Genomic DNA, 25,215 nt, shown 5'->3' on the forward strand with positions numbered 1-25,215 from the left:
CCCCTTAGTCCCTTTGAATCAAATTTGCTCTAGAATCATGTTTATTTCTTATGCATTGGGAATAACTGATGTGCTCCTAAAGGAAAAAGGAATATGGGGAGGGAGGGGCAGCGTGTGAGATTAATCTTTAACAAAGGACAAATCCAGTTTAAGCAAAGGGAAAAGAGACAGTGTAAGGGCCACTGTCACTCTCAAAACCTGCAAAAGGCTTCTCTGGGCACATTACAGCCATTCCCAAAGCAGGAGAGCCACCAGGCACCAGTTCAACAAAGATGAAGGCCAAGATGACGGATTCCAAGTAATAGAACGACCAAGGCTGTATTCTTGGGAACTGTGTCTTCTTGAAAAATGCCCTGAGTTCAGCATTGTGTGTACTCCTCAGGAATATGTTACTGCCTATAAGTGATCCATGTGAGAAATTACGTGTGACATCTGGGTGGTCTCTTACAAAGACCCTGAACCCCATGTCCTGAAATAGGTCAGTGACCACCGTAGGAAGGATGTCAATTGTGGCTTCCTCTCCCCCAGAGAATTTAGGAAGTATGTATAACCACCAAGACTTTGATGTATCATCTCATTTAGACCTTACACGAGGCTTGCATAAAGAGCCCTTGACTGCTGCTCACTCATTTATTTGATATGTATGTTTATTAAGTACATACTGCATGTCAGGCCCTGTGCTGGGGATACTGCCCCATTGGAATTTACTTTCTAAGGAAAAGAGAGAAAGTGAGAAGATAAAATACTAGCAAGGGGGCTAGGGAGAAAACCACCAGTGGTGGAGGGAAGGAAGGAGGGCGTGGCATCCTCTCAGCCTTGCTGTGCTGGGCATCCATCCACCACCACCCCCCCAACCCCCACACCTATCCCCACCCCGCTCCACCCTCCACTCTCTCCTACCCATCCTCCTGGCTTCTCCCCCTCCACTCCGTGTCCCCTCCCCGCTCCCTCCCTGTTCCGTCTGGTCGTGGGTGTCCCGCGAGCCCTCCAAGCCAGCCGAGCCCTCCCACCGCGCAACTGTCCAGCCTGAACCTGCCCGCGCCCACCGCCCCTGCGAACGGGTGCCTGCATCCACGATGGGAAATGAAGCTAGTTACCCGACGGAGATGTGCTCCCACTTCAACCACGATGAAATTAAAAGGCTGAGCAAGAGGTTTAAGAAGCTGGACTTGGACTGTTCGGGCTCTCTGAGCGTAGACGAGTTCTTGTCCCTGCCCGAGCTGCGGCAGAACCCGTTGGTGCAGCGAGTGATCGACATCTTCGACACCGACGGCAATGGAGAGGTGGACTTTGAGGAGTTCGTCGTGGGGACCTCCCAGTTCAGCGTCAGGGGGGACGAGGAGCAGAAGTTGAGGTTTGCCTTCAGCATCTACGACATGGATAAAGACGGCTACATTTCCAACGGGGAGCTGTTCCAGGTGCTGAAGATGATGGTGGGGAACAACCTGCAAGACTGGCAGTTACAGCAGATTGTGGACAAAACCATCATCATCCTGGACAGGGATGGCGACGGGAGAATATCCTTCGAGGAATTCAGTGCAGTGGTTGGAAACCTGGAGGTCCACAAGAAGTTGGTGGTAATTGTGTGAGCCTTTTTTTAAGAGCATCACCCACCAACTCTCACTTAACCTGTCTCTTTCAAGATCAGCTCCAGGCAGCCCAGCACCTGTCTCTCTTGACTTATTTGGAAGTGTTTCTCTTTGTGAAGCCACATTGTCTAATGTGAACCTCATGACCAGCTCAGTGTTATTAATTCTTCTCTCAGTGATTCAGGGTAACACCCCAGAGGAGCGTGGTGGGGAAAGAAAAACAAATGGCTTTTATAAACGTCTTTTTCTTTGCTTTGATCCAGAAACCAAACTATAAAGAGTCAAGAAGAAGTTGAAAACTTCAAAAATAAGAATATATACACTTCTTTGCCTCTACTTCTCATGCTTGTACATAGGGGAGAAAACTGCACAATTTCAGTCAGGTGTTAGGTGAACTGCTTTCATTTATCTGTGGTATCCAGGTATTTTTTGACAGATTGTTAACTTCCTATTGTGGCAACAGGAATAAATATATTTCTCTTGGCTGAGCACCTTTTAGGCAGCTCTCTCTGGACAGGGAAAGCCCATTCTTCCCTTTCCCAGGCTGCAGCCCCCTTCCCATCTTCATCCAGAAATCCCAGAGCATGTCTGAAGGGCTCCTCCTGTCTCATTGTTCCAGCTCCTGCCCAGAGGCTGGTCTCAGGGCTCTTGCAAGAAATACTAAGCTTGGACTGAATGCCCAGCCCTACTATCAGCCTCAGTGGTGGTCAGTCTTTCAGGATGGGCTACCTGCCCCCAATATTAAGTTTGGTTAAGGTTGCCTCCAGACAGACAGGGCAGGGACCTTCTTAGAAAGCTCTCACCTCCAAAACTCACCACCACCCGCCAACCCCCAATTAAAGGGAAGGGGACAGATTCAGAGTCGTTCTTCCCACAAGGCAGAGTCAGTGAAGATCTCAGCTGCAGCGGGCTTCCCCTGGGATGCTGAAGTGGTGTTGCTCCTGGTACTCAAAAGATGAAGAGATGGGCAAACATATCTCTGCAGCAGGCAGGGGGAGTGCTGTCTGCACTGACTAAAACTTAGCTTTAAACATAAGACCTGGGGCCTGGCAGGGAAACTGAGAGAAGGGAGGACTTTTCATTCCTCACACCCTAATAAATCTGCAGCCAAAGGGTGTACCAGAGCCTGTTCACACTGGATCAGTGTGTATGCATCTCTTCCTACCCCTGTGTTCAGTGATGTCATGTCGATAGTTTGAAATTGGTTGTGGTGGAACTAGTATACCACAGAAAGAGCAAAAGGTTTTTGTTTTGTTCTGTTTGGAGAACCATCGTACCAGTAAATCTACCACTGCCTGTATCCCAGATGTTACCAGCTCTCCAAGGCCCCACTTACTGTCAGTTCTCAGAAAACAAGCTGTCCTTGGTCCCAGCATCTGCCACTTCCCACCAATCCTCTTCCTCAGAGTGGACACTCCCCCTGGTCTCAAAACACCAGAACAATGAGACATACTCTCCCTACACTGGACAAAACTCAGGTGATGTTGCTCAGGATGAGGAAGATCCATTTGAAAGATATTATTCCTATGTTTTGAAGAAGACAGTAGCTCGTCTTGAAAAAACAAAAGAAAAATAAGTCCACAATTTTACTGTCAGGGCACCCATCTGCCAAAGGCTCTCCTACTTTTTATTTAGTAGATTATCTTGGAACCACAAAAGATAGGACTCTTTGTCCCCTTAATTCCTGTACGGTCCTAATGTATTAATGATTAGTAAATGGTACCAACCCTGTAGTGTTATGAGTCATACCCCTGTTGCAGGATAACATCATTCAAAGGTTCAGACACAAGTGGGTTTGGATTCATTTACAACTGGGTTTTTATGACAGTCACTTATTAGCTGTGTGAGCATGAGCAAGTTACTTAACCTCTCAGTGTCATTTCTCCTAATTAAAACAAGGATCCCTCCTATGGTTATTTAGAGGATTCGAAAAGATAAAACATGGTTGTCTCGGTCAGTAGACCATACGATTCTTGATCTAGGCATTGTGAGTAGGTGTAGAGCGTACTAAAAAAATAAATAAAAATAAATAAAACATGTAAAGTGCCTAGAACACAATGGGTTCATTCTAATTCCCTTCCATTCATATATATATATATATATATATATATATATATATATGTGTGTGTGTGTGTGTATGTATATACATACATATATATATGTGTGTGTGTATATATATATATATATATATATATATATATATATATATATATGAAACAGGAGGCCTATTGGTTCTTTTTGAACCCTTACTTAGTACTCAGCCACACCAGTCTAAAATTAACTGAACATTTGTGTAATCCTAATCCAGAAAGGAAGCAATGTCATAGTCCTTCCCACCCTCTCATTTGCAGAAGGAACAAAGACTTCTTGACTGGAGAAAGTTAAAATGAAAGACCCTCATTCTGATAAAAACATCAGGTCAGAGGTTGCCAGAAGCCCCGAAGGAGAGGAAGATGGACGGGTGGAGCACAGGGCATATTTAGGAGTGCAAAACTGTTCTGTATGATACTCTAATGATGAATATATGACATTGCCCATTTTGGAAAAGTCCATAAAAGGCACGACACAAAGAGTGGGCCTAATGTAAATGATGCAATTTAGTTAACAATAAACCTATCAGGTTGGTCCATCACTTGAAAGAAATGCACCCCTTGAAGAACTTACTAACTGAAGCTGTGTAGGCAAGAAGGGATATATGCATATATGCAAACGTTTTATACTTTCTACACGTTTCTGTAAGCCTGTTCTTCAAATAGTCTATTAAAATGTTTTTTAAAAAATAAAAGACTCTCATTCAAGCCCAACCTACTTGATTTTTGTGGAGGAAACTTTGCATGAGGAAAGCGAGCATGGTGGTGTTAGCCAAGAAGGCCTCTCGGAGACATTATTTATGAACTCTGCAATGTGCACATTAAAATACAGAAATTTTAAATTATGACCAAGGGTTTGAAACATGTTGGATTACATGTTTAAATTTAACAAGAAGAGGAAAAATATTTCAGCTTTTGGACTGGCTAGAATTAACAAGCTAATTGCTCAGTCAGTCAGGGCTTTATGGCAATGACCTTGAACTAAGAGCCTGTTCCTAGCTTCAGCAATTGGAAAGATCTGACTGTATAGGTGTTTGGTTGTATGGATATTTGGGAAGAAAGATCACATTCATTTCCAAGTTAGAATACTCTGATTTTTCTGTTAATTGTCGGTTGCCAACAAATCTAGTTCTGTACAACTTCTTGGAGTGATAATGGTAGTTAACACTTATTGAACCCCTGTCCCAGGTATTGTTACATTTATTATATCATTTAGTCATAACAACACTGTGAAGTAGGTGCCATCATTCAGTTTGACAGATGATGCTGTAGAGAGATCTAGAATCTTCTCCAAGGTCTCCCAGCTGGTGAACAGCAAAGCAAGAACCTAAACCAGGCTTTCTGACCCCAAACACTGAGCTTTTCCACCTCACCGCATTGCCACCTATTTTTCATAGTTCTTATATTTACCCACTTCAGATTATTTCTGATAGTCTTTTTTTGTTTTTGATTTTTTTTAACATTTATTTATCTTTGAGAGACAGACAGAGAGCAAGTGGGGGAGGGACATAGAGAGGGAGAAACAGAATCTGAAGCAGGCTCCAGGCTCTGAGCTGTCAACACAGAGCCCGATGCAGGGCTCGAACCCACGAACAACAAGGTCATGACCTGAGCCGAAGTCGGACACTTAACCGACTGAGCCACCCAGGCGCCCCTCTGATAGTCTTATTAATGTAATCAAGCCTCAGTTTTCACCAAAAGTATGAACTGTCAAGAAGCAAGCCGCCCCCTCCACTTTCATTCTGCACATTGCGGGTGGTGGGTGGGGAGAGTTAGGCAAGGCAGTCCTTTTTTTTTTTTTTTTTAAGAAAAGATTAAAAAAGTGTTTTAATTTATTGTTTAATTTACATCCAAGTTAGCATATGGTGCAACAATGATTTCAGGAGTAGATTCCTTAATGCCCCTACCCATTTAGCCCATCCCCCCTCCCACAACCCCTCCAGCAACCCTGTTTGTTCTCTATATTTAGGAGTCTTTTAGGTTTTATCCCCCTGTTTTTATATTATTTTTGTTTCCCTTCCCTTATGTTCATCTGTTTTGTCTCTTAAAGTCCTCATATGAGTGAAGTCATATGATATTCGTCTTTCTCTGACTAATTTCGCTTAGCATAATACCCTCCAGTTCCATCTATATAGTTGCAAATGGCAAGATTTCATTCTTTTTGATTGTCAAGTAATACTCCATTGTGTGTGTGTGTGTGTGTGTGTGTGTGTGTGTATACACATATACCACATCTTCTTTATCCATTCATCTGCCGATGGACATATGGGCTCTTTCCATACTCTGGCTATTGTCAGTAGCGCTGCTATAAACATTGGGGTGCATGTGCCCCTTCAAAACAGCACACCTGTATCCCTTGGATATATACCTAGTAGTGCAATCACTGGGTCATAGGGTAGTTCTATTTTTAATCTTTTGAGGAACCTCCATACTGTTTTCCAGAGTGGCTGCACCAGTTTGCATTCCCACCAGCAGTGCAAAAGAGATCCTCTTTCTCCCCATCCTCACCAACATCTGTTGTTGCCTGAGTTGTTAATGTTTGCCATTCTGACAGCTGTGAGGTGGTATCTCATTGTGGTTTTGATTTGTATTTCCCTGATGATGAGTGATGTGGAGCATTTTTTCATGTGTCAGCCATCTAGATGTCTTCTTTGGAGAAGTGTCTATTCATGTCTTTTGCCCATTTCTTCACTGGATTATTCATTTTTTGGGTGTTGAGTTTGATAAGTTCTTTCTAGATTTTGGATACTAGCCCTTTATCTGACATGTCATTTAAGCAAGACAGTCTTAAGTTATCTTCTACCTTCATCTCATTTTGAAAAATAAGTGACAGTATTTAGATTAAACTGATAACAGCAACCAATATACTCCGCAGCTGTACAGGTCAGTAACAATATGTTGTTAGGAATCCTATATTAATGAATTGTCTCTGCTCTCTACCATATGTTGTAATCCCAAACCACTAAACACCTCTTTTTTTAAAACACAGGAGAAAATACAGCCTTAGCACTGTTGGTTTATCCTCTTAAGTCTATCATGCTTTAGACACATTCTCAGGGAAAATGCTCAGGAAATTTTTGTGTTGTTTAGTTACAAATTCTATTCTTCACTTCTCTATGCTATTGATTCTCTCTGTTAGCATGTAGGAGGCCATTGGTACAGCTACTGTGTTTTGTCTATTTTGCATGCCTCAAAAAGGAAGAGGTTTGGGTGTTTTTAAGGACAAGGTGACATCATAAAAGTCAGGCCACTAGACTGAGAATCAGAACTGGACCCCTCTCCTTTCATATTTGCTACTGTAGCTATCCCAAAGGCTGATGACTGTGTGAAGAGCAGCAAATCATGTGTCAGCTTTAAAGGCATTAGCTGATTCACAATGAAAAAACAGAACACTGAAGGGACACCAGCAGCCAGAAAGCTGCATACAACCTGACAGTTCAGAGGCTTACTCTGACCCACCAGTGAATTTTTTTGTTGTTTGCTTTACATGATGTTTGTCCTCACAAATTTTTAATGTTTGCTTATTTATTTTGAGAGAGAAAGAGAGAGAGAGCTCACAGGCATGCGAGCAGGAGGGAGGCAGAGAAAGAGGGAAAGAGAGAATCCCAAACAGTCTCCACATTGTTAGCGCAGAGGCTGACGTGGGGCTCGATCTCACGAGCCATGAGATCATGACCTGAGCCAAAATCAAGACTTGGACACTTAACTGACTGAGCCACCCATGCGTCCCCATCCTCACAATTTTTTTATTTTCCAATATTTTTAAAATCTGAAAATTTTAAATCAAAGCCCATATCATAAAGGAATGCATGCCACCCCAAGATGAGTGTGAGCTTTCATTGACTAAGGCACCTCTGAAGCAAGGAGCTGAAATGGAAAGTCTCAAGAAAGAGAAAATAACGTGTTCCACTCTTTAGTACAAAAGCTCAGGATGGATTAAAGTGCCCGTTATTTTTCAGAAATAAAGCAACTGCTCATAAAACATTTATCCCAACTGATACTCTTGTAACAACAGAAACAATAGAAGAATTTATAATAGTCAAAATAAATGTACCATATAAAATTTCAAACTTCTGTATAATAAAATCTAACAAAACAAAGCTAACAGTAAAACTTAAAAATTAGAGAAACATAAATAACATGTTTGGAAAGAGGTTAATAGCTTTTTCCAGTAAAAAGCCTCACCTTGTCTGAAATCTATAATTGGCAAAGGATACAAATATAGTATTCATACAAAAGGAGATAGGAAAAACAAACATCAAAAAATAGCCTCACTAAATAAATACAAATCAGAACATTTAAAACAGGAAAAAATGATTAATTATGAAACAGGCTTGGGGTGCCTGGGTGGCTCAGTCGGTTGAGCATCTAATTTCGGCTCAGCTCTTGATCTCGCAGTCTGTGGGCTCGAGCCCCACATCAGGCTCTATGCTGACAGCTCAGAGCCTGGAGCCTGCTTCGGATTCTGTCTCCCTTTTTCTGCCCCTCCCCCACTCACACTCTGTCTCTCTCTCTCACTCTCAAAAATAAATAAACTTAAAAAAAAAAAAAAGAAAGAAACAGGCTTGGCAAGAATGTGAGCAATCTGTGCATTGTGGCAGCCCTGGGAATGATTTTCTTCACATTTTGTGAGGGCTGTTTCACACACTACAAGGCATCAGAATGGTTATACTCTCTAACCTGTTAACATCACCTATTGCAATATGTACGTCAGAGAAGCAAAAACAATTTTTAAATGCTATACACAAATTATTTTTTGTTGCAGCAGTATTTATCGTGTATGTATAATGAATAATATTAAAGAAAATCAAACACTTGACAGTTTGAGATTAGTTAAGTCAATTATGATAAATAATAGGTGATAATATAGAGTCATTAAAATTAATAAAACGACTAAACTCACATTTTTTAAAAATTGTATTGTTTTTTAAAAAGGATGATTGTTATATGTTATGGTTACATAACTCTGGAAAATACATATGTGTATGGTTCATATGCAGTTCAGAAGAGAAAATGAAGAATTGAAAGAAAGTATTTGTAGGGTCGTCTGGCTGGCTCAGTTGGTAGAGCATGAGACTCTTGACCTTGGGTTTGTGAGTTTGAGCCCTGTGAGAAGGAAGGGAGATGATTCATTTTCAGAAAAAGCAAACAAAAGCTGTGCTGTCTAATTAACAGTAGGTTTACAACCTATTGGAAATATATATATATGAAGCTCTCCCTCCCCCATAATGGAGTCCCAGACCCTTGAGCCCTTCACTTCCTGGTTCTTCTTCCCCTCTCTGCTTCACTAGGCTTATTTTCATGGCCTTTGCAATAAGCATGAACCAAAGAACAAAGGGGAGAGGGACCAAAAGTCTCTGCATCACCTCAGGGAATGTACATTTGTTCCAATCAGACTACTTTTTGCCTTAGTAGGCATAGGACATAGGTGATGTCTGCATAAGGCTGTAACCTCTGTAGTACTCAGCCAATGAGGAGCCAGGGGAGGGACTTGCAAGCTAGGAGATAGATTGTCTGCTGTAACTGCCCCAAGTGTGCCTGCCCATCAGACACACTCTTGCAAGAACGTTGATTAAAGCCTCACTTCACTGTGCTCCTAGTATCCGTGTCCCTCCTTTGATTGGGTCAGTGGCTTATTTCTCACAAGCCCCATGTTGGGTGTAGAGATTACTGAAAAAAAAAAAAAAAATTTGTATTTATTTTTGGGATAGTGCAAGAGGCGGAGGGATAGAGAGAGGGGGACAGAGGGTCCAAAGCAGCGCACTTCACTGACAGGCTGATAGCAGTGAGCCTGATGTGGGGCTTGAACTCACTAACTGAGAGATCATGACCTGACTGGAAGTCAGACACTCAACCAACTGGGCCACCCAGGTGCCCCTAAAATATTTTTTTAAACAAGAAAGTATTTGTATAGGAAAAGGATTATGGTTAATCATCTCTAAGTTTTAGAAATATTTTTCTGAGTTGTTTTAATAATAAATTTAGATTTTCAAAAGACTGCACAATGGAGCTAATGTGGCAAATTGAGCACCAGGTCCAAGGCTAAAAAATGGTTGTCAAAGCCTAGAAAGAACAGGGGCTTGGGAAATGTAAGCAACAGGGAGAGAATTTCTTCAGCAGCATGGGCAGTGCCATGGTGACAGAGCCATTAAGCAGATTCCAGGTTAAAGAAGACAGAGGTAGAGGTAGGGGCTACTGGGTGGCTCAGTCAGTTAAGCAGCCCAGTTGGGCTCAGGTCATGATCTTGCGGTCTGTGGGTTTGAGCCCCGTGTCAGGCTTTGTGCTGACAGCTCAGACTACCCTCAGAGGGTAGTATGTATAGACGCAACAACGAATCTGCCAAATTTATTGAGCTGCTGTTCTTCTGGTCAAAAGAGTGGGTGGCAAAAATATATATATAAATCAGGTTTTCTAAATCAGAAACAGCATTTGCTTCCTACTCATCTTGCTTCCAAGTATCTAGGAGTCATCCATATTTCAGAAGCTCCACAGCCTTTCTTTTCTTTACCTCTCACTAAAACCATTATTCCCCCCACCTACTCCTGTTCTTTTTTTTTTTTTTTTTAATGTTTATTTTTGAGAGAGAGTGTGAGTGGGGAGGGGCAGAGAGAGAGGGAAACACAGAATCTGAAGCAGGCTCCACTGTCAGCACAGAGCCTGACACGGGGCTCAAATCCACGAGCCGTGAGATCATAACCTGAGCTTAAGTCAGACATTTAACCGACTGAGCCACCCAGGCACCCCTTTTGTTTTTCTTTAATAAGAACAGGAGTAGGGGCTGTTCTTATGAAAGAAAATCGAAAGGGGCACTTGAGTGGCTCAGTCTGTTAAGCGTCCGACTCTTGGTTGCAGCTTAGGTCATGATCTCATGGTTTGCGAATTCAAGCCCCACATCTAGGCTAGCTCTGTGCTGACAGTGTGGAGCCTGCTTGGGATTCTCGCTCTCCCTCCCCTGCCTGCTCTCTCTGTCTCTCTCTCAAAAAATAAGTTAAAAAAAATTTTTTTAAGAACAACGAAAATTATTGTGAACACCAGGATTGGATTTTGCAGACTCAAAGAGGAGACCATGCAAAGTTTAAAGCACTAAATCACTGAAATATGAAATGATCTCCCCTGGTTCTTGCAGTTATTTTGCTCTGAGAGAAGCATATTTACAAGGTGTTGGAAATCATGAGAGTAATAACTAAGTTTCTTTTCAGATATATACTGTATTTAATAAGCTATTTATTGAGCACCTACTACACACTGAGCTTTTGGAGGCAGAGAAAAGCAAAGCCTCACCCTGTCAGAGAAATCTGCCTAGAACAGGCTCACCCATTCATTTCAGGGTTCTGCATGAGAAATAAAGTCTATATCAAGAGAGGTTGTATTTGTACCTCAGAGCTAGAGGAGCTTAATCCTTTAAGCAGTCTGTCAGCTCAGATTCTTTGGTTGCAAGCAACAGATTAACGTAAGCAAGGGGAAAAGAAGAGATTATCAAAAGAATAGTGGGGAACTCGATGTTTTGGAGTAAGAAAGAGAGTAACTGATGATGCCTCTGGAGCCATGGGATTCAAGGGATATTAGTGGCAGGAAATAGGGGCCTATGCCTTTGAGGCACTGACATTGGAAATGACTCAGCCTCACCCACTTTCGATGCCAAAAGTCTCTGCTTCAAATGCAAATTGGTCTTACCTTGGGTCACATGCTTGGCATTAGGGTGCCAAAGAACAGGGAATCTGTGATTGGTAGACCCACCAAAACTACATTAAGGGAATAAAATCAGTACAATATACACAAGCCAGCTAAAATTATTACATTCTGTCTCCAATTTTTTACTTTTTTAATTGTAAATATATTTCCCCCCAGTGAGGTCCCCAGAGTGATGAATGATGAACACTGGCATTAGAAGTCAGGAAGGCAAGTTTTCCAAGGTCTCCGGGCCTGTTTTCTTATCTATCAATTGAGAATATCCATCTCTATCTTTCCCTTCACAGAATTATTCTAAAAATCTCCTGAGATATACGAAAGTGTTTGGGGTAAAATTTTGTGTACATTGACATTATCAAAAAAAAAAAAAAAAAAAAAGATTCCAGCTTTCATACACTTTCATCCATTCATTCAAAAAATATTAATTGAACACCTAGCAAATGCTAGGCACTGCTCTAGGCAATTAGTGTATGCTCAGAAAAAAATGGGCAAAATCCCTGGCCTCTTAGAGCTTACATTCTACCTGAGGAGTGAAATAGGCAATAAACTAATACATATTAGAGGCGCCTGGGTGGCGCAGTCGGTTGGGCGTCCGACTTCAGCCAGGTCACGATCTCACGGTCTGTGAGTTTGAGCCCCGCGTCAGGCTCTGGGCTGATGGCTCGGAGCCTGGAGCCTGTTTCCAATTCTGTGTGTCTCCCTCTCTCTCTGCCCCTTCCCCGTTCATGCTCTGTCTCTCTCTGTCCCAAAAATAAATAAAAAACGTTGAAAAAAAAAAATTAAAAAAAAAAAAAAAAAAAAAACTAATACATATTATCTCAGTAGGGAAAAAGAACAGCAAGGGGGATAGGTTGTATCCAGGAAAGAAAGGGGAGAAGGGCAGGGTTTGTCTTTTTAAAAAAATAAAATTTTTTAATGTTTATTCATTTTTGAGAGACAGAATGTGAGCAGGAGAGGGGCAGAGAGGGAGAGAGAGACACAGAATCCGCAGCAGGCTCAAGGCTTGGAGCTGTCAGCAGAGAGCCCGACGCAAGGCTCCAACTCACGAACCTCGAGATCATTACCTGAGCCGAAGTCAGATGCTTAACCCGCGGAGCCACCCAGAGGCCCCAAGATTTGCCTTTTTAACCACACGGTTAGGGTAGACTTTACTGATAAATGACATTTGAGCAGAGACTTGCAGAAAATGTGGGGAAGGAACAGTATTGATTGCTGGCTAAAGAGTTATAGGCAGAGAGAACAGAAAACGAAGACCCTCACCTGCTCCGTAGACTTAAAGAAGCATGAGGAAGCCCAAGTAGCTAAGCAGAATGAACAAGTGAGAGAAGGATATGAAGTCAGGAAGTGTGGGCCTAAATCATGGAAGGTCGTGTAGGCCATTGTAAGGACTCTGATGTTTACTCTATATGAGATGGAATACTGTCACCAGTCATTGAATGACATGGTATTTTGAGGAGGTTAAGCTGAATCCTGTGCAGAAGACAGATTGAGGGGGTCAGGGAATCAAATAGAAGCCTATTTCATTAGGCTAGGTAAGAGATGATGGTGGCATAGACCAGAGTGGCTGGTGGAGGTGGTGGAAAGCCATCAGACTCTGGGTAAACTTTGAAGGTAGGGTCCACCATATTTTCAGCCACACTAGGTATGGAAGGCTAAAGAAAGAGAGGAGTCAAAGATGACTCTAAGGATTTTGGCCTGAGCAATTTCAAGGATGGAGATTCTTTGATGAGAAAGACTATGAGAAGCAGTTTCCAGTGTGTGTGTGTGGGGGGGGGGGGGGGGAGTTAGCTTATTTCAACGTGTTAAGTTTGAGATGTCCATTAGATATCCAAGTAGAGAGACTGAATAGAGAGTTGGGGAAGATGTAAATGTACAAGTCATTGACATATAGGTAGTATTTAAAGCCAAGAGTCTGGATAGGAAAGTGAACGTAGCCAAAGAATCAAAGGCATGCCAACGTTTATGATCAGAAAGGTGGGGAGGGACCAGTAAACAAGACTGAAGTAGAACAAAGGTATCCTTGAAACAGTGAAGAAAATATGTCAAAGAGGATGAAATAATCAATGGTGTCCAACCTGATACATGAATAAGGTGAAAACTGATCTGGCTTTGGCAATGTGGAGGTTATTGATGGCTTCCACAGGAGTCATTGAGGTTATAGGTTGGGACAAAAAGCCTGATTGGAGTGAATCCAAAAGAGAATGAGGACAGAGGACTTGAAAACAAGTATAGACAACTCCTTAGAGGATACAGAAAGTGGTAGTTGTCGTGTGTTGAGAGATGTGCACTGGGGGCTCGGGACTTAGTCACATCTAAGGCAAATGGTGCATGAAATACTTTCAGTGCATTTCCTGCTGGAGGTTTCAGAACTAGTCAGTTATCTAACCAGCTGTCAGATGTTTCAAATGTCCACATCTGAGCAAGATGCAAAGCACAGTTTAGGCAGCAACGAAATTGGTGGTCTTGGCCTCTGTGTATCACTGGGAGCACTGATGGTGTGGGCAGAGACCACTCAGGACATTTGACAGTACAGGCATCTCCCTTTATCTGATTCTAGTCCATTCCTAGAAGTATGTTGGCTAGTGAATTTCCAGATGGTGGGAGTCCTTTCCATTGTTTTAAATGAAAAATGAAAAACAAAAACAAAAAAGGACACAAAGCATTCCCACCTCACCCAAAACCCCAGTCAATTTCTTTAAATTGTCTAAAGCGGTCTTAGACACGTATAAATGTTTAATAGCTTAGACATGATGCATGGATTGTTATAAATGACAATTCATCACCGATTTCTGCATAATATAAAGCATTTAAAATACCGCTTCTTGAAAGCATAATTAGTGGATATTCACAGGTGCAGTATGTGGAGTATGTTTTCCCTCCACAATGCAATGAATTTATACTAACGTAAATACTAAAATAAAATGTTAAAAAAACATAACAAATACAAATAATATCTAGTAAAATAAAATAAGCAAGCAAGGCAAATTTTTGAGTGGTTACTTATTGATTAAAGAGGTAGCTCAGTGACATCAGATGGCCTAGACCGAGCATGTGAAAGACTAGGTGAAGCCATGAATGCGTGAGATTTGCCCATGGCTAAATCCTAGGACAGTCTTCTCTCTTTGGCACTGGAGCCCCCAGATGTGTGTGGCTGCAAGCTATCAAATGAAGCTTCAGAAGAAGCAATGGGATGAGGAAAACACGAACCTCATGTCTGTTGGCATTGCCTTGCCGTCACTTATGCAGCTCTTGACAACACACCCCTGGGCCCTGACTGCACTTCTGAATGATGTCCATACTCCTGTCACTTACAACCGCCATCATTTTGTCTGCATTGCTTAAATTTATTGTCAAGATTTGACGTTGAATATCCACTGCTTCTCTTCTTCTTCCTCTGGCCAATGTTAAATGTGAAGTTGAGCAAGTTCCACTTTATTAGAAAGAAATTTTTCGCGTGATCTGTGGAGCAGATGCACATAGCTAATGCACAGCACATTCATTCAACATGATCCTGGGAGAAGAACAGCTGAATATCACAACTGCCGCGAGACATCTTATCACTCAGACTCAGACCCAATTTAAACACATTCGGTGATGCTCACAGGAAGATTATAGTGGATTTTCAATTCAGATGGTGGATTTCGAATTAAAATATCTGCAAGTTGTTCTAGGGAATAAATATTAAGAGTTCAGATCACAAGGGATACCTGTAAATGGTGTTCGCTTGAAAAGCAGCACAGGCTTTAGCATCAAACAGTCCTGGATCCATAGCCAGACTCCTTCATTTATTAGCTTGTAAGATCTTGGGTAAGGTAGTTAATCTCTATGAGACTCAGTTTCCTTGAATGTGAAATGGGGATAATAATACTAATAGGGTTATCATAAGGTCATAATATGCATGTATGATGTCTGGCACACACATTAGACGCCCAATAGACGGTAACTATCTGTTAGTCTATTAAATGTATGTGGGTGTAAACAACAGAAATTGAAAGAAAAATGTGTAAAATAAACTGAATATAGCCTATTTGTTATTGAGGCAATAAGAGGAAAATGAGACCAGTTCTTGTCATGCACAAGAGGGGGAAGCCACACATGCAAAGGCAAGATGTGATGTTTTGCCATAAGTTACATTTGTCTCCCTCATCTTGGCACCAACTTATAAGAAAGCAGTGCCAATATGTTGAGTGTTTTGCTGAATGTTTGATGATGTTAGTGTTAAAGTTGGAAATGAATTCCACCATTTTATTCTTCTACCGTAGTAGTAACAACTCGTTGAATCCTTATATAATAGACATACCATACACATTACGACAGGTCCAGCCCAAGGACTATTTTCAGACACATTCATAATCTACTTTCTGGGGGTCAGCATTATATGGGTGGTCACCACTGGTACAGAGATGTCCCAGGAGAATCCATGGGACCTGTGTAGCTCTCGGGACCTGATACACCTCTTGCCTTTCCTAGACCAGCATTCTTTTATTCCCTAGCGCTGGGCATCTGCCTCAATCTCAGGTGGTCTCCCTAGTCCTGCCTTGTGCTCAAGCTCCTATACGTGGGGCATGCTCTGTGCCCCGGCTCACCTAGAGCCATTACTTCTCCAGGGATCCCAGAAGCTGTCATTGATACAGAGCCATTGCTGCAGGTGCTGTCATGGAAGAAAAAAGACTCCACTGGAGTCTGAAATCCCCAAGCTCTACCTCTGCTGCCCTCAGATGGACTTCCTGGTATACCCAGGAGGCAGACCCATGCCTGAATCACATCTGGCTAGCTATTTATTCAGGATTGGAGGTAGAAATGGAGAGAATGAAAGAAAGGAAAACCCCTCAAGAGAATGGGAGGAAAAAAAAGGGGTGCCTGGGTGGCTCAGTCGGTTAAGCATCTGACTCTTGATTTGGGCTCAGGTCATGATCTCATTGTCATGGGATCGAGCCCTGCATTGGGCTCCATGCTGGGCGTGGAGCCTACTTAGGATTCTCTGTCTCCCTCTCCCTCTGCCCCTCCCCAACTCACATGCTCTGTCTCAAAAAAAAAAAAAAAAAAAAAAAAAAGAGAGAGAGAGAGAAAATGGGAGGACACTGACATCAGTCAAGTGAGATGGTTAAGAGTATAGGCTCTGGAGCCAGACTGCCTGGGTTTGAACCCCAGCTCTAACCTTTGCTAGTTATGTGACCTTGGACAAGTTGCTAAGCTATTTTGTTCCTAAGTACCTACCTCATAGGTTGTTATGAATAGTAAGCAAGCTGCTACAGTGATAAAGTGTTAAGAGCTACGCCTTCCACAATTAACTGCTAAATAATTATTGATGATGACAATGATGGTGGTCAAAAGCCCTCAGCAGAGGGATGACACCAGGCTCCTTAGCACTGACATGCTAAGTGAGCCCTGTTTCTCCCTCACGACACACGCCTGCTGCACTCTCCCCCTCAGCCATATTGGTCTGTTTCACAACCTCTTCCACCACTGCACCAGAGGTCACTTCTTTCCTTCTGTTTCTGCCGCCTTCAGAGTGCTTACTTTCCCACCAAGCCTCCACGTTCTACTTCTCTTACTTTAAATCTTATCTCACAAGCCACCTCCTCTACAAAACTGAGGAGACCTGGATCAGCGTACGTATCATGGGGTATAAATGTTTGCTTCCTCCCTAGACTCAAGCTGATTAAAGGCAGGGACGTGGGGCGCCTGGGTGGCTCAGTTGGTTAAGCGTCCGACTTCAGCTCAGGTCATGATCTCACGGTCCGTGAGTTCGAGCCCCGCGTTGGGCCCTGTGCTGACAGCTCAGAGCCTGGAGACTGTTTCAGATTCTGTGTCTCCCTCTCTCCCTGACCCTCCCCCATTCATGCTGTGTCTCTCTCTGTCTCAAAAATAAACATTAAAAAAAATAAAATAAAAAAAGACAAACAGGGACATAACCCTCCTGTCTTCATCCCATGGTACTTCAAGAGTGCCTGACATGTAGTAGGCACTCGGTGTGTCAGAAGTCTTTCTTTCTGCAGGATTGACTGTCATCATTGATGTCTGTGACCAAGTAATACCCATTTCATAGAGAATTTGTGAGGATTCTGTTAGATCTCATATGTAAATCACTTAGCAAAGTGCCTGCCCCATATAGTCGTTGTAACTATTGTTATGTAACTGCTGCTGTTTGGTTGTACGGCAGAAAGAGCCCAGTCTTCGCAGCTAAACAAACATGGAATCATAGACCAGCTCTGCCACTTAAAACCTGAAAGGACTTCAGTCCAACTGTCAATTGTGGTTTTAATGCCTATCTCAGTGCAAAAAAGTAAGCAATCAGTAAATATTAGGTCCTTCCTTTTTCTCCTCTCTGGCTGTCTAATTTTGTGACCTGCCTGATTTTACTTCACTTCCCTGGTCCCAGGTCCCTCATCTGTAAAATGAGGACACTGAGGGGTGCCTGGGTAGCTCAGTTGTTTAAGTGACCGACTTTGGCTCAGGTCATGATCTCACAGCTTGTGAGTTCAAGCCCCGCATCGGCTCTGTGCTGACAGCTCAGCCTGGAGCCTGCTTTGGATTCTGTGTCTCCCTCTCTCTGCCCTTCCCCTCTGCGCTCTCTCTCTCTCTCTCTCTCTCTCTCTCTCTCAAAAATAAACATTAAAAACAATAAATTAAAAAAATAAAAAATAAAATGAGGACATTGAACTAGATAATCTCTATGTTCCTGCCAGATCTAAATGTCAAAATTATCGAATTCATCATCTCTTCCCCTTAAACCTTCTCATTCTGTGTCCCTGAGAAAGGTTCTTTCCTTGATAACTGTTCGGTGCTTTAGTTTGTTAAATTGTCTCAATTCTTGGTGTCTCCTGCTCTCTCAGTCTCTCTGTAGTGACTGTGGGGCCTTCCAGACGCAGGAACCATTCATAAAATAGAACTATGTGTGTGCAGCTCCCTGGAAAGTGTGCTGCTCAGGAGCCCTTGGTCCTGGCTGGGTTCCTCTCACAACGTGTAGTATGGTGAAGGCTGCCGAGCTCGCAGGGAGGGATGCTCTCCTACTCTGCTTGGGTCCAAGGAAAAAGTATCTGCATCTAAAAACAACCCTAGGGGTGCCTGGTGGCTCAGTCAGTTGAGCGTCCGACTTCAGCTCAGGTCATGATCTCATAGTTCGTGAGTTCGAGCCCCGCGTCGGGCTCTGTGCTGACAGCTGTCCCTTTCTCTCTGCCCCTCCCCTGCTCACGGTCTATCTCCATCTTATACGTAAATAAAGATTTAAAAAAATTTTTTTTTAAACAAGCCTGGGGCCAGGAGGAGAATCACACTCATGGCCTTTCCTTTCCTACTCTGCCACAGACTTTGCAAATGGGCATCAAACACTTCTCTGGACTCTTCGTGCTGCTGTGCGTCGGATTTGGTCTGTCCATCTTGACCACCATTGGTGAGCACATAGTGTACAGGCTGCTGCTTCCACGAATCAAGAACAAATCTAGGCTGCAGTACTGGCTCCACACCAGCCAGGTGAGTGCTGCGGGTGTCCTGCTCCAGTATTCTTAACTGTCAGAATTCCCAGTGGTGGGAGAGTCCAGAGCCCCGAGTCAGAACGACAGGTGACAAGTTCCCAAGAGACCTAGGGTGGTGTAGACAGTGTAGAAGATGGAGTTCTTCTATTCCATTAATTCACTTTCCCCTTGAATTAGCCTATCCCACAACAACCTGTCCTTTCCTATAAACCTCCACTGTTGCTCACATTGGAAGCAACAGAATTGTTTTTAACCTGATTTCACTTAATAGCGACAATCTGAAGAGATGGTGCGAAAGATTTATTTCCTACAGACTCCATTCTAGCTAAAATTGAAACTCATTAAATGAGCTTCGAATCCCTGTTTCCCTTTAGATGAACCCACTGAGCTCTATTCTGTCCCCATTTTCAATGGTCCCAAGTGCCAAGTCCACTGGTGCCAAGGCAGAGCCACACAGGATCGAAGGCCGGCCAGGTAAGGCAGACACCAGCACACTCAGTCACGGAAGGACTGAAACCGCCAGGCCAACCAGCCCTTCAGGCACATTCCCTTGCACAGTGCCCCCTGAAGGCAGCTGGCACGGAGGGCCAAAGTAGAAGAATCCAAAGGGTACGGAGAATCAGAAGGGGAGAGGTCTGGCAGCAGCATCAGCTGACCCCGGTGGGGCAGAGGCCCACGGTGCCATCTTGATCTCCTGCCAAGGGCTCCCTCGGGGCTCCCTCCACACTCCTGGGCCTCATTGGGCTGTCAGGCTGCCCAGATGCCAACCTCTCCGTTGTGTTAACACCATCCCCTCCCCTCCCCCCTTTTTTCTGATAAGTCACTGTCATTGGTTTCCTCACTTGGAAGAACAGGGTTCCTGCTTCATCCTGGAAAGTATTTGGTCTCCTCAGGAGAACTCCACAGACAAGTTACCTTCATTGGGTGCTAACTATCCCCTCCCCTCCCCCCTTTTTTTTGATAAGTCACTGTCATTGGTTTCCTCACTTGGAACCCTGTTCTTCCTGCTTCATCCTGGAAAGTATTTGGTCTCCTCAGGAGAACTCCACAGACAAGTTACCTTCATTGTGTGCCAACGTGACTGGCTTCATTCATTCTGAATGCTTGCCTGCTTTGTTTTGGCTGGCAAGAAGTTCAGACTTAAGTTTCTGACTCACCTTTAGCAATTTCACAAGGCCTTTTGCCACACACGTTGTGACAGCTCTTCTTTCTGTCACATACCTTTTTACAACCCAGAGCGGTTTTTTTTAATTTTTTTAAATCTTTATTATTATTTTTGAGAGAGAGAGAGAGAGAGAGAGAATGAGCAGGGGAGGGGCAGAGAGAGAGGGAGACACAGAATCCGAAGCAGGCACCAGGCTCTGAGCTGGTAGCACAGGGCCCGATGCGGGGCTCAAACCCACAAACCACGAGATCGGGACCTGAGCTGAAGTCGGATACCCAACCGACTAAGCCACCCTGGTGCCCCCAACCCAGAGTGTTTCTAAGCTACCTATCAAATTACTTTTTTCCCTCCAGGTAGAATAACAACTTAGAATTTGGTTCTTTTGAGATTTAGGGCTGAAGGTTGTTGATCTGTTTTGGGGCATCCCTGGAAATGTGTTTAAAGAGGCAAAAATATTAGTAACAACGAGATACACTGTTGAATCTCAGGAGGTACTTTGTCCCAGATTGTGTGTTTCTAATGTGTGAATCTGTTCTTTCTGCCAGAGATTACATAGAGCACTCAACACATCATTTGTAGAGGAAAAGCAGCAGCGTTTCAAGACTAAACGTGTGGAAAAAAGGTAAGAGACCAGCGCCAGGTGTCTTTATGTTGGTTAAAATAAAAGTGGAGAGATGTTGAGGTGTCTGGGTGGCTCAGTCGGTTAAGCATCCAACTTTGGCTCAAGTCATGATCTCATGGTTCGTGAGCTTGAGCCCCATGTCAGGCTCTGTGCTGACAGTGAGGAGCTTGGAGTCTGCTTCGTACTCTGTATCTCCCTCCCTGTCTCTCTGCCCCTCTCCCACTTGTGCGCTTGCTCTCTCTCTCTCTCTCAAACATTTAAAAAAATTTATAAAAGATAATAAAAGTGGAGAGGTGTAACTGAGACTCCCTGCTCCAAGGGGAAATAATGTATAAATAATTCAGATCAAATCAGGACCAAGTTAATGATAGCACCCTCAGTAAAAGTATATGTGATTTCAAACAGAAATAGAACAGAGAATAAAAAATATATCTGTACGTACATGGACACTGAAATGCAGTATAGGCAGTATATGTCATGGTTAGCAATGAGGCTGTGGTCTCTAAAGTCAAGCGTCTGGATCCAAATCCTGTCACAGACACTTGCTATACATGTGGCCTTGAGCAAGTTACTTATTTAACCTCTTTGTGCCTCAGTGTCCTCATTTGTGATTGTGATAAAAGCAGTACCTACTTCCTAGAGATGCTGTAAGGATTAAATGAGATAATACACGTAAAGCCCTGAAAACAAAGCTATTTTAGCTCTTGTTATCATGCACAGAGTACACATAAGACTTAATTCATGAGTACTGCAGGCAATTCGTTTCACACAGTATTGCCTTTCTGGCATGTTTCTGCTCCCTACTCCTTTCCAGCACTCCTAGGAATATTTGAAATATGCAACAGACGTGTTCTGCTTAATCCATTTCCTGGCACTCTTCCTACAAACTCCCTAGAAAAAGTGTCTCGTTAATAGGAAGTAAAAAGCATTAAATGCATAGATGACATCTGAAAACCGAAGCTTCACACCTTCCCCACATCCAGCCTGGGAATGGCTGTTGTGGCTGAAGACGCCAGTAGCATTTGGCCCAGCTCCTGGCTGGCCTCTGCTGCGTGCTGCCTGGGGCCGCCCACCTCCTTCTTTCTCAGGCCCAGAGGCCTCAGTTCAGGGCACCCCCTCTAGGCAGCTCTGGGGCAGAGCTTCAGCTCAAAGTTCAGCTTTCTGGGTAATTTTGAAATCTGCCACTCACGCTTCTCATAATAGCGGAGAAGGAAAAAGGGGTGAAAAAGCATGATTTTTTTTCATCGTTTGTACCTCCTCTGGGACTGCTGCCATCCCCTTGTCTCCAGTTTGCATCTAGTTTGTCAGAATCCTTTCTGTTATCTCTCGGAGCCCCTCTTTCCAGTCAGTGAGCACCTCCCACCCTCTCAGTCTGTGGTATTCCTGGATCATATTGCAGCCCTGTCAGCGACAAGCTGTAGACTAATCAGGTCACAGCTGTTCTATGTCATGTTACATACGCTTTTTTTTCTGTAATTATTTTTAACACAAATTTTTTAACCAGAGGAACACAAGAAGACATAGCAGCAAAGACATTATCTCATGACAAAGCATTTGTTGACCAGCCACAATAGAAACAGGAAGCCCAGTGATCCCATTTCCAACCGTGATGTGATCCCTAGTCACCTCTCTCTCACCTCAGTTGAGAACCAAATGTGTCTTCCACTCAATGGATCCATTTTTCTTGGCAGATTCCCTTTTGGAGCCCCTTATTTTGAGGAGCTAAGACAAAACACGCCCTCATGGCCTATCCTGGGCCCACGCTCGCTGTGCCGCCTCCCTACAGCCCGACACCCGGCTGTACGTAACCTTTCAGATGCCGTGAGTGTTTGAGGTCCCCCCCAGCTGTCACGTCTCCTCGGAATGGTCTCATGGAGTACTGAACTTCAGTGTTACATAATTGGTCTGTGGAAGCTCGTTTTGCTCATTTTTAGTGTCAGATGCAGTTCACCCACAGGTCACATTACACTCTAAGGCTGAGGAAGGTTCAATACAAAACATAACCTAAACCCTGTAGAGGCTTCCAATTAGACACCAGTATCTGTCATCTTCTATTCATAGGGAGCCCAGAGCCACATGTCGATTACCAGGGCACTTGTAAATGCTGGCAAACAGACTTTGTCATGGAAGCCAGCTTTTGCTTATTCTTCTGTATTATATATACTCCCAGATATACATACAAAGCTCTCGAGAAAACCACATGGGCTATCTCTACTTACCTGATTTCTGTGGTTGCCCAGACATACCGGGAGAATTTGCAGACACCCTTCTCCTAGGTTTTCCTTAGGAATCATTCTGTGGTCCCAGAGTTAGGTCTGTTGGGTTGAAAACGCTTTCCCTCTTTTCTTGGAAGAATATCTATGCAAATGCCTGTGTCTGCTACACCTTGGCGTCCCTCCAGTGTGCCCCATATTTATTGAATGAATAAAACAATAAATTAGTGGGTGAATGCAGAGGAGTATGGCCCCGAGGACCGGGGATGGTGGATTGTGTGTCTACCTGCTGGAGAATAAAGATTTGAGTTAAAAAAGAAAGATAGGTGAGCAAATTACTAACATGTGGATTTGAGGAAAGGCTTAAAGAAATCCTGGGCCATGATATGAAAGTAGATGATGTTCCTTTTCTATTTAAAGCAGAGAAAAAAAGTAGATATTGCAAGAGACTACACCTAGTCCTTGGTTTATTGAACCTGGGATTTCATGTAAGTTTTGGTTTATACTTCACCCCACTGGGTCTCCAATACACCCCCATTTCCCCTTTCTCCTCACCCCCAGATACACGAAAACTGTAAACCAGATGAGACGGTCTTGGAATTTCTCAAATTCAATTGGAAAAGATTTGAAGGAAAAATTCAAGGGAACCGTAGGGCTGGAAGTAAAATTGTAACTGCACGTCTGATCTAGGTGTAAAGCCAGTGGAGCTGTTTCACAGCCCAGGACCCATGAAAGCTAAGCTCTGGTGCCACCTGCTCATTGATAGGAGACTTAGATGATGAGAAATGTAAAGGAACCGCAGGGTAGTTTGGAATGTATTTGAATGGCTTGGGGCCTGTATCTCTTAGTTTTTCCTGTGTAAGAAAATTATCTCAATAACTTTTTTACAACAACAGCAAGTTGCTTAGTAATCTGTGGGTCAGCTGTGCAGTTTCCTGATCTGGGCCAGACTTGGCTGAGCTTGGCTACATTTGCTCATATGTCTGCAGCCAGCTTGTGGGGAGGGGAAAAGCAGCTAAGCTGGCTGGTCTATGGCCTCGGCTGGGTCAACTGGGAAGACTGGGGACTCTCTGCACATGATCTGTTATATCAGCAGACTAGTCTGGACTGGTTCCCACTGTAGCAGCAGGGTCTGAGAGGGACCCTCAGTGAAGGTGCACGAGGCTTCTTAAAAGTTTAGGCTTGGAACTGCCACGTGCCATTTCTGCTATTTTCTGTTGCCAAAACAAGTCATGAAACCAGACTACATTCAAGGGGGAGGAAAAGCCAGACTTCCCCCCCTGCCCTTTAATCCCCCTTGATAAAGAGGAGCTGCAAACTCAGAGGGACATGGATGAAAAGGAGGAACAAAGGATTATGACCATTTTTGCAGTCTACCACAGGGCAAGATGAAACAGAATCATCCTATTAAGCCCTTGTGTTTCTGTTCTCATCCATGTAACTGAATCAAGACTTTATTACCCCTCCCTGTTCCCCTGCCTCTGGAGGTCCTCCCCTTCTTCTGGAAATTAAGAATCCAGAAATAAAGTCTTGATTCAGTTACATGGATGGGAACAAAAACACAAGGACTTTTATAATAGAGTGTTTCTACTTAGGTTTGCCCTGTGGTAGATTGCAAAAGTGGTCATAACCCTCCTCCTCCCCGGCTAGAAGAAATCAGAAGCTATCCTGCTTAGGGCTCCAGTCTGTTCGTGAAGCAAGAAACTCTTCTCATTGCATCTGTCAGTGGATTTCAGGCACCAAATCCCCCCTCCTCTTGTGCCTGTCCGACAGTAACTCTTCCTGTCTACAGCCATCTCTGAGATGGGGTAGTTGGTTTGATGGAAGCCTAAAGGAGGATTGTGAATCTATTTCTATTGACTTTCTTTATTCCAGCAAGAATTTGAGGCTTTCTTGGGGTTTCTTTTTAAGCTTCAGACCCAAGCTGTCATTCTCAGCCCATGTAAAGTCATCCCTCTAATGGAAAACCTTTTGCTGAAACCTGCAGCTTGTATGTTTTTATTCCCCTCAAACTCTAGTAAACATCATAGTAGTCCTGTGGGACTAAGGATGAGCCGTTTGATAGTATCGATGCTTCGAGTCCAACAGATCCTCACTTTTCCCAAAGCACCATCTTTATGGCCAGAGAATGTTTCAAGGCACTGCTGCTCTCTGAGCCTCACCAGCAGGAAGGGACTGGAAAGACATCCAAGCTACTTCATAAAATATGCCAGACCCTGGTCCATCAGCCCTCCAGATGACACACCCATTCCGATTTGGTAAGACCTTGAACTGCAGTTGAAAAAGAACTGTATTGACTTTTTGTCCCTGTGCCACTCCAGCAGGAGTCTGTCCCTGGCTTTGTGGCTTCACCTCTGGATGCATAACCAGCT

General features: G+C 43.5%; 2 protein-coding genes across 2 annotated transcripts in view; both read left to right on the plus strand.

Annotated features, from left to right (window-relative positions):
* The window catches only part of GRIN3A (glutamate ionotropic receptor NMDA type subunit 3A), a 171,933-nt gene that overhangs the window by 142,498 nt on the left and 4,220 nt on the right, over positions 1–25,215 (plus strand). Inside the window, exons 7-8 of the mRNA XM_058694726.1 lie at positions 18,677–18,841; positions 20,554–20,630. Of these exons, the coding sequence (XP_058550709.1) occupies positions 18,677–18,841; positions 20,554–20,630 (242 nt within the window). The remainder of the gene's footprint in view (positions 1–18,676; positions 18,842–20,553; positions 20,631–25,215) is intronic.
* Positions 986–2,077, plus strand: PPP3R2 (protein phosphatase 3 regulatory subunit B, beta). The gene is made up of 2 exons (XM_058694728.1): positions 986–1,635; positions 1,667–2,077. The coding sequence occupies exon 1, from the start codon at positions 1,077–1,079 to the stop codon at positions 1,587–1,589; it is 513 nt and encodes a 170-aa protein (XP_058550711.1). The 5' UTR covers positions 986–1,076; the 3' UTR covers positions 1,590–1,635; positions 1,667–2,077.

The sequence above is a fragment of the Neofelis nebulosa genome, chromosome 12 (assembly GCF_028018385.1).
Source record: "Neofelis nebulosa isolate mNeoNeb1 chromosome 12, mNeoNeb1.pri, whole genome shotgun sequence".
Lineage (NCBI taxonomy): Eukaryota > Metazoa > Chordata > Mammalia > Carnivora > Felidae > Neofelis > Neofelis nebulosa.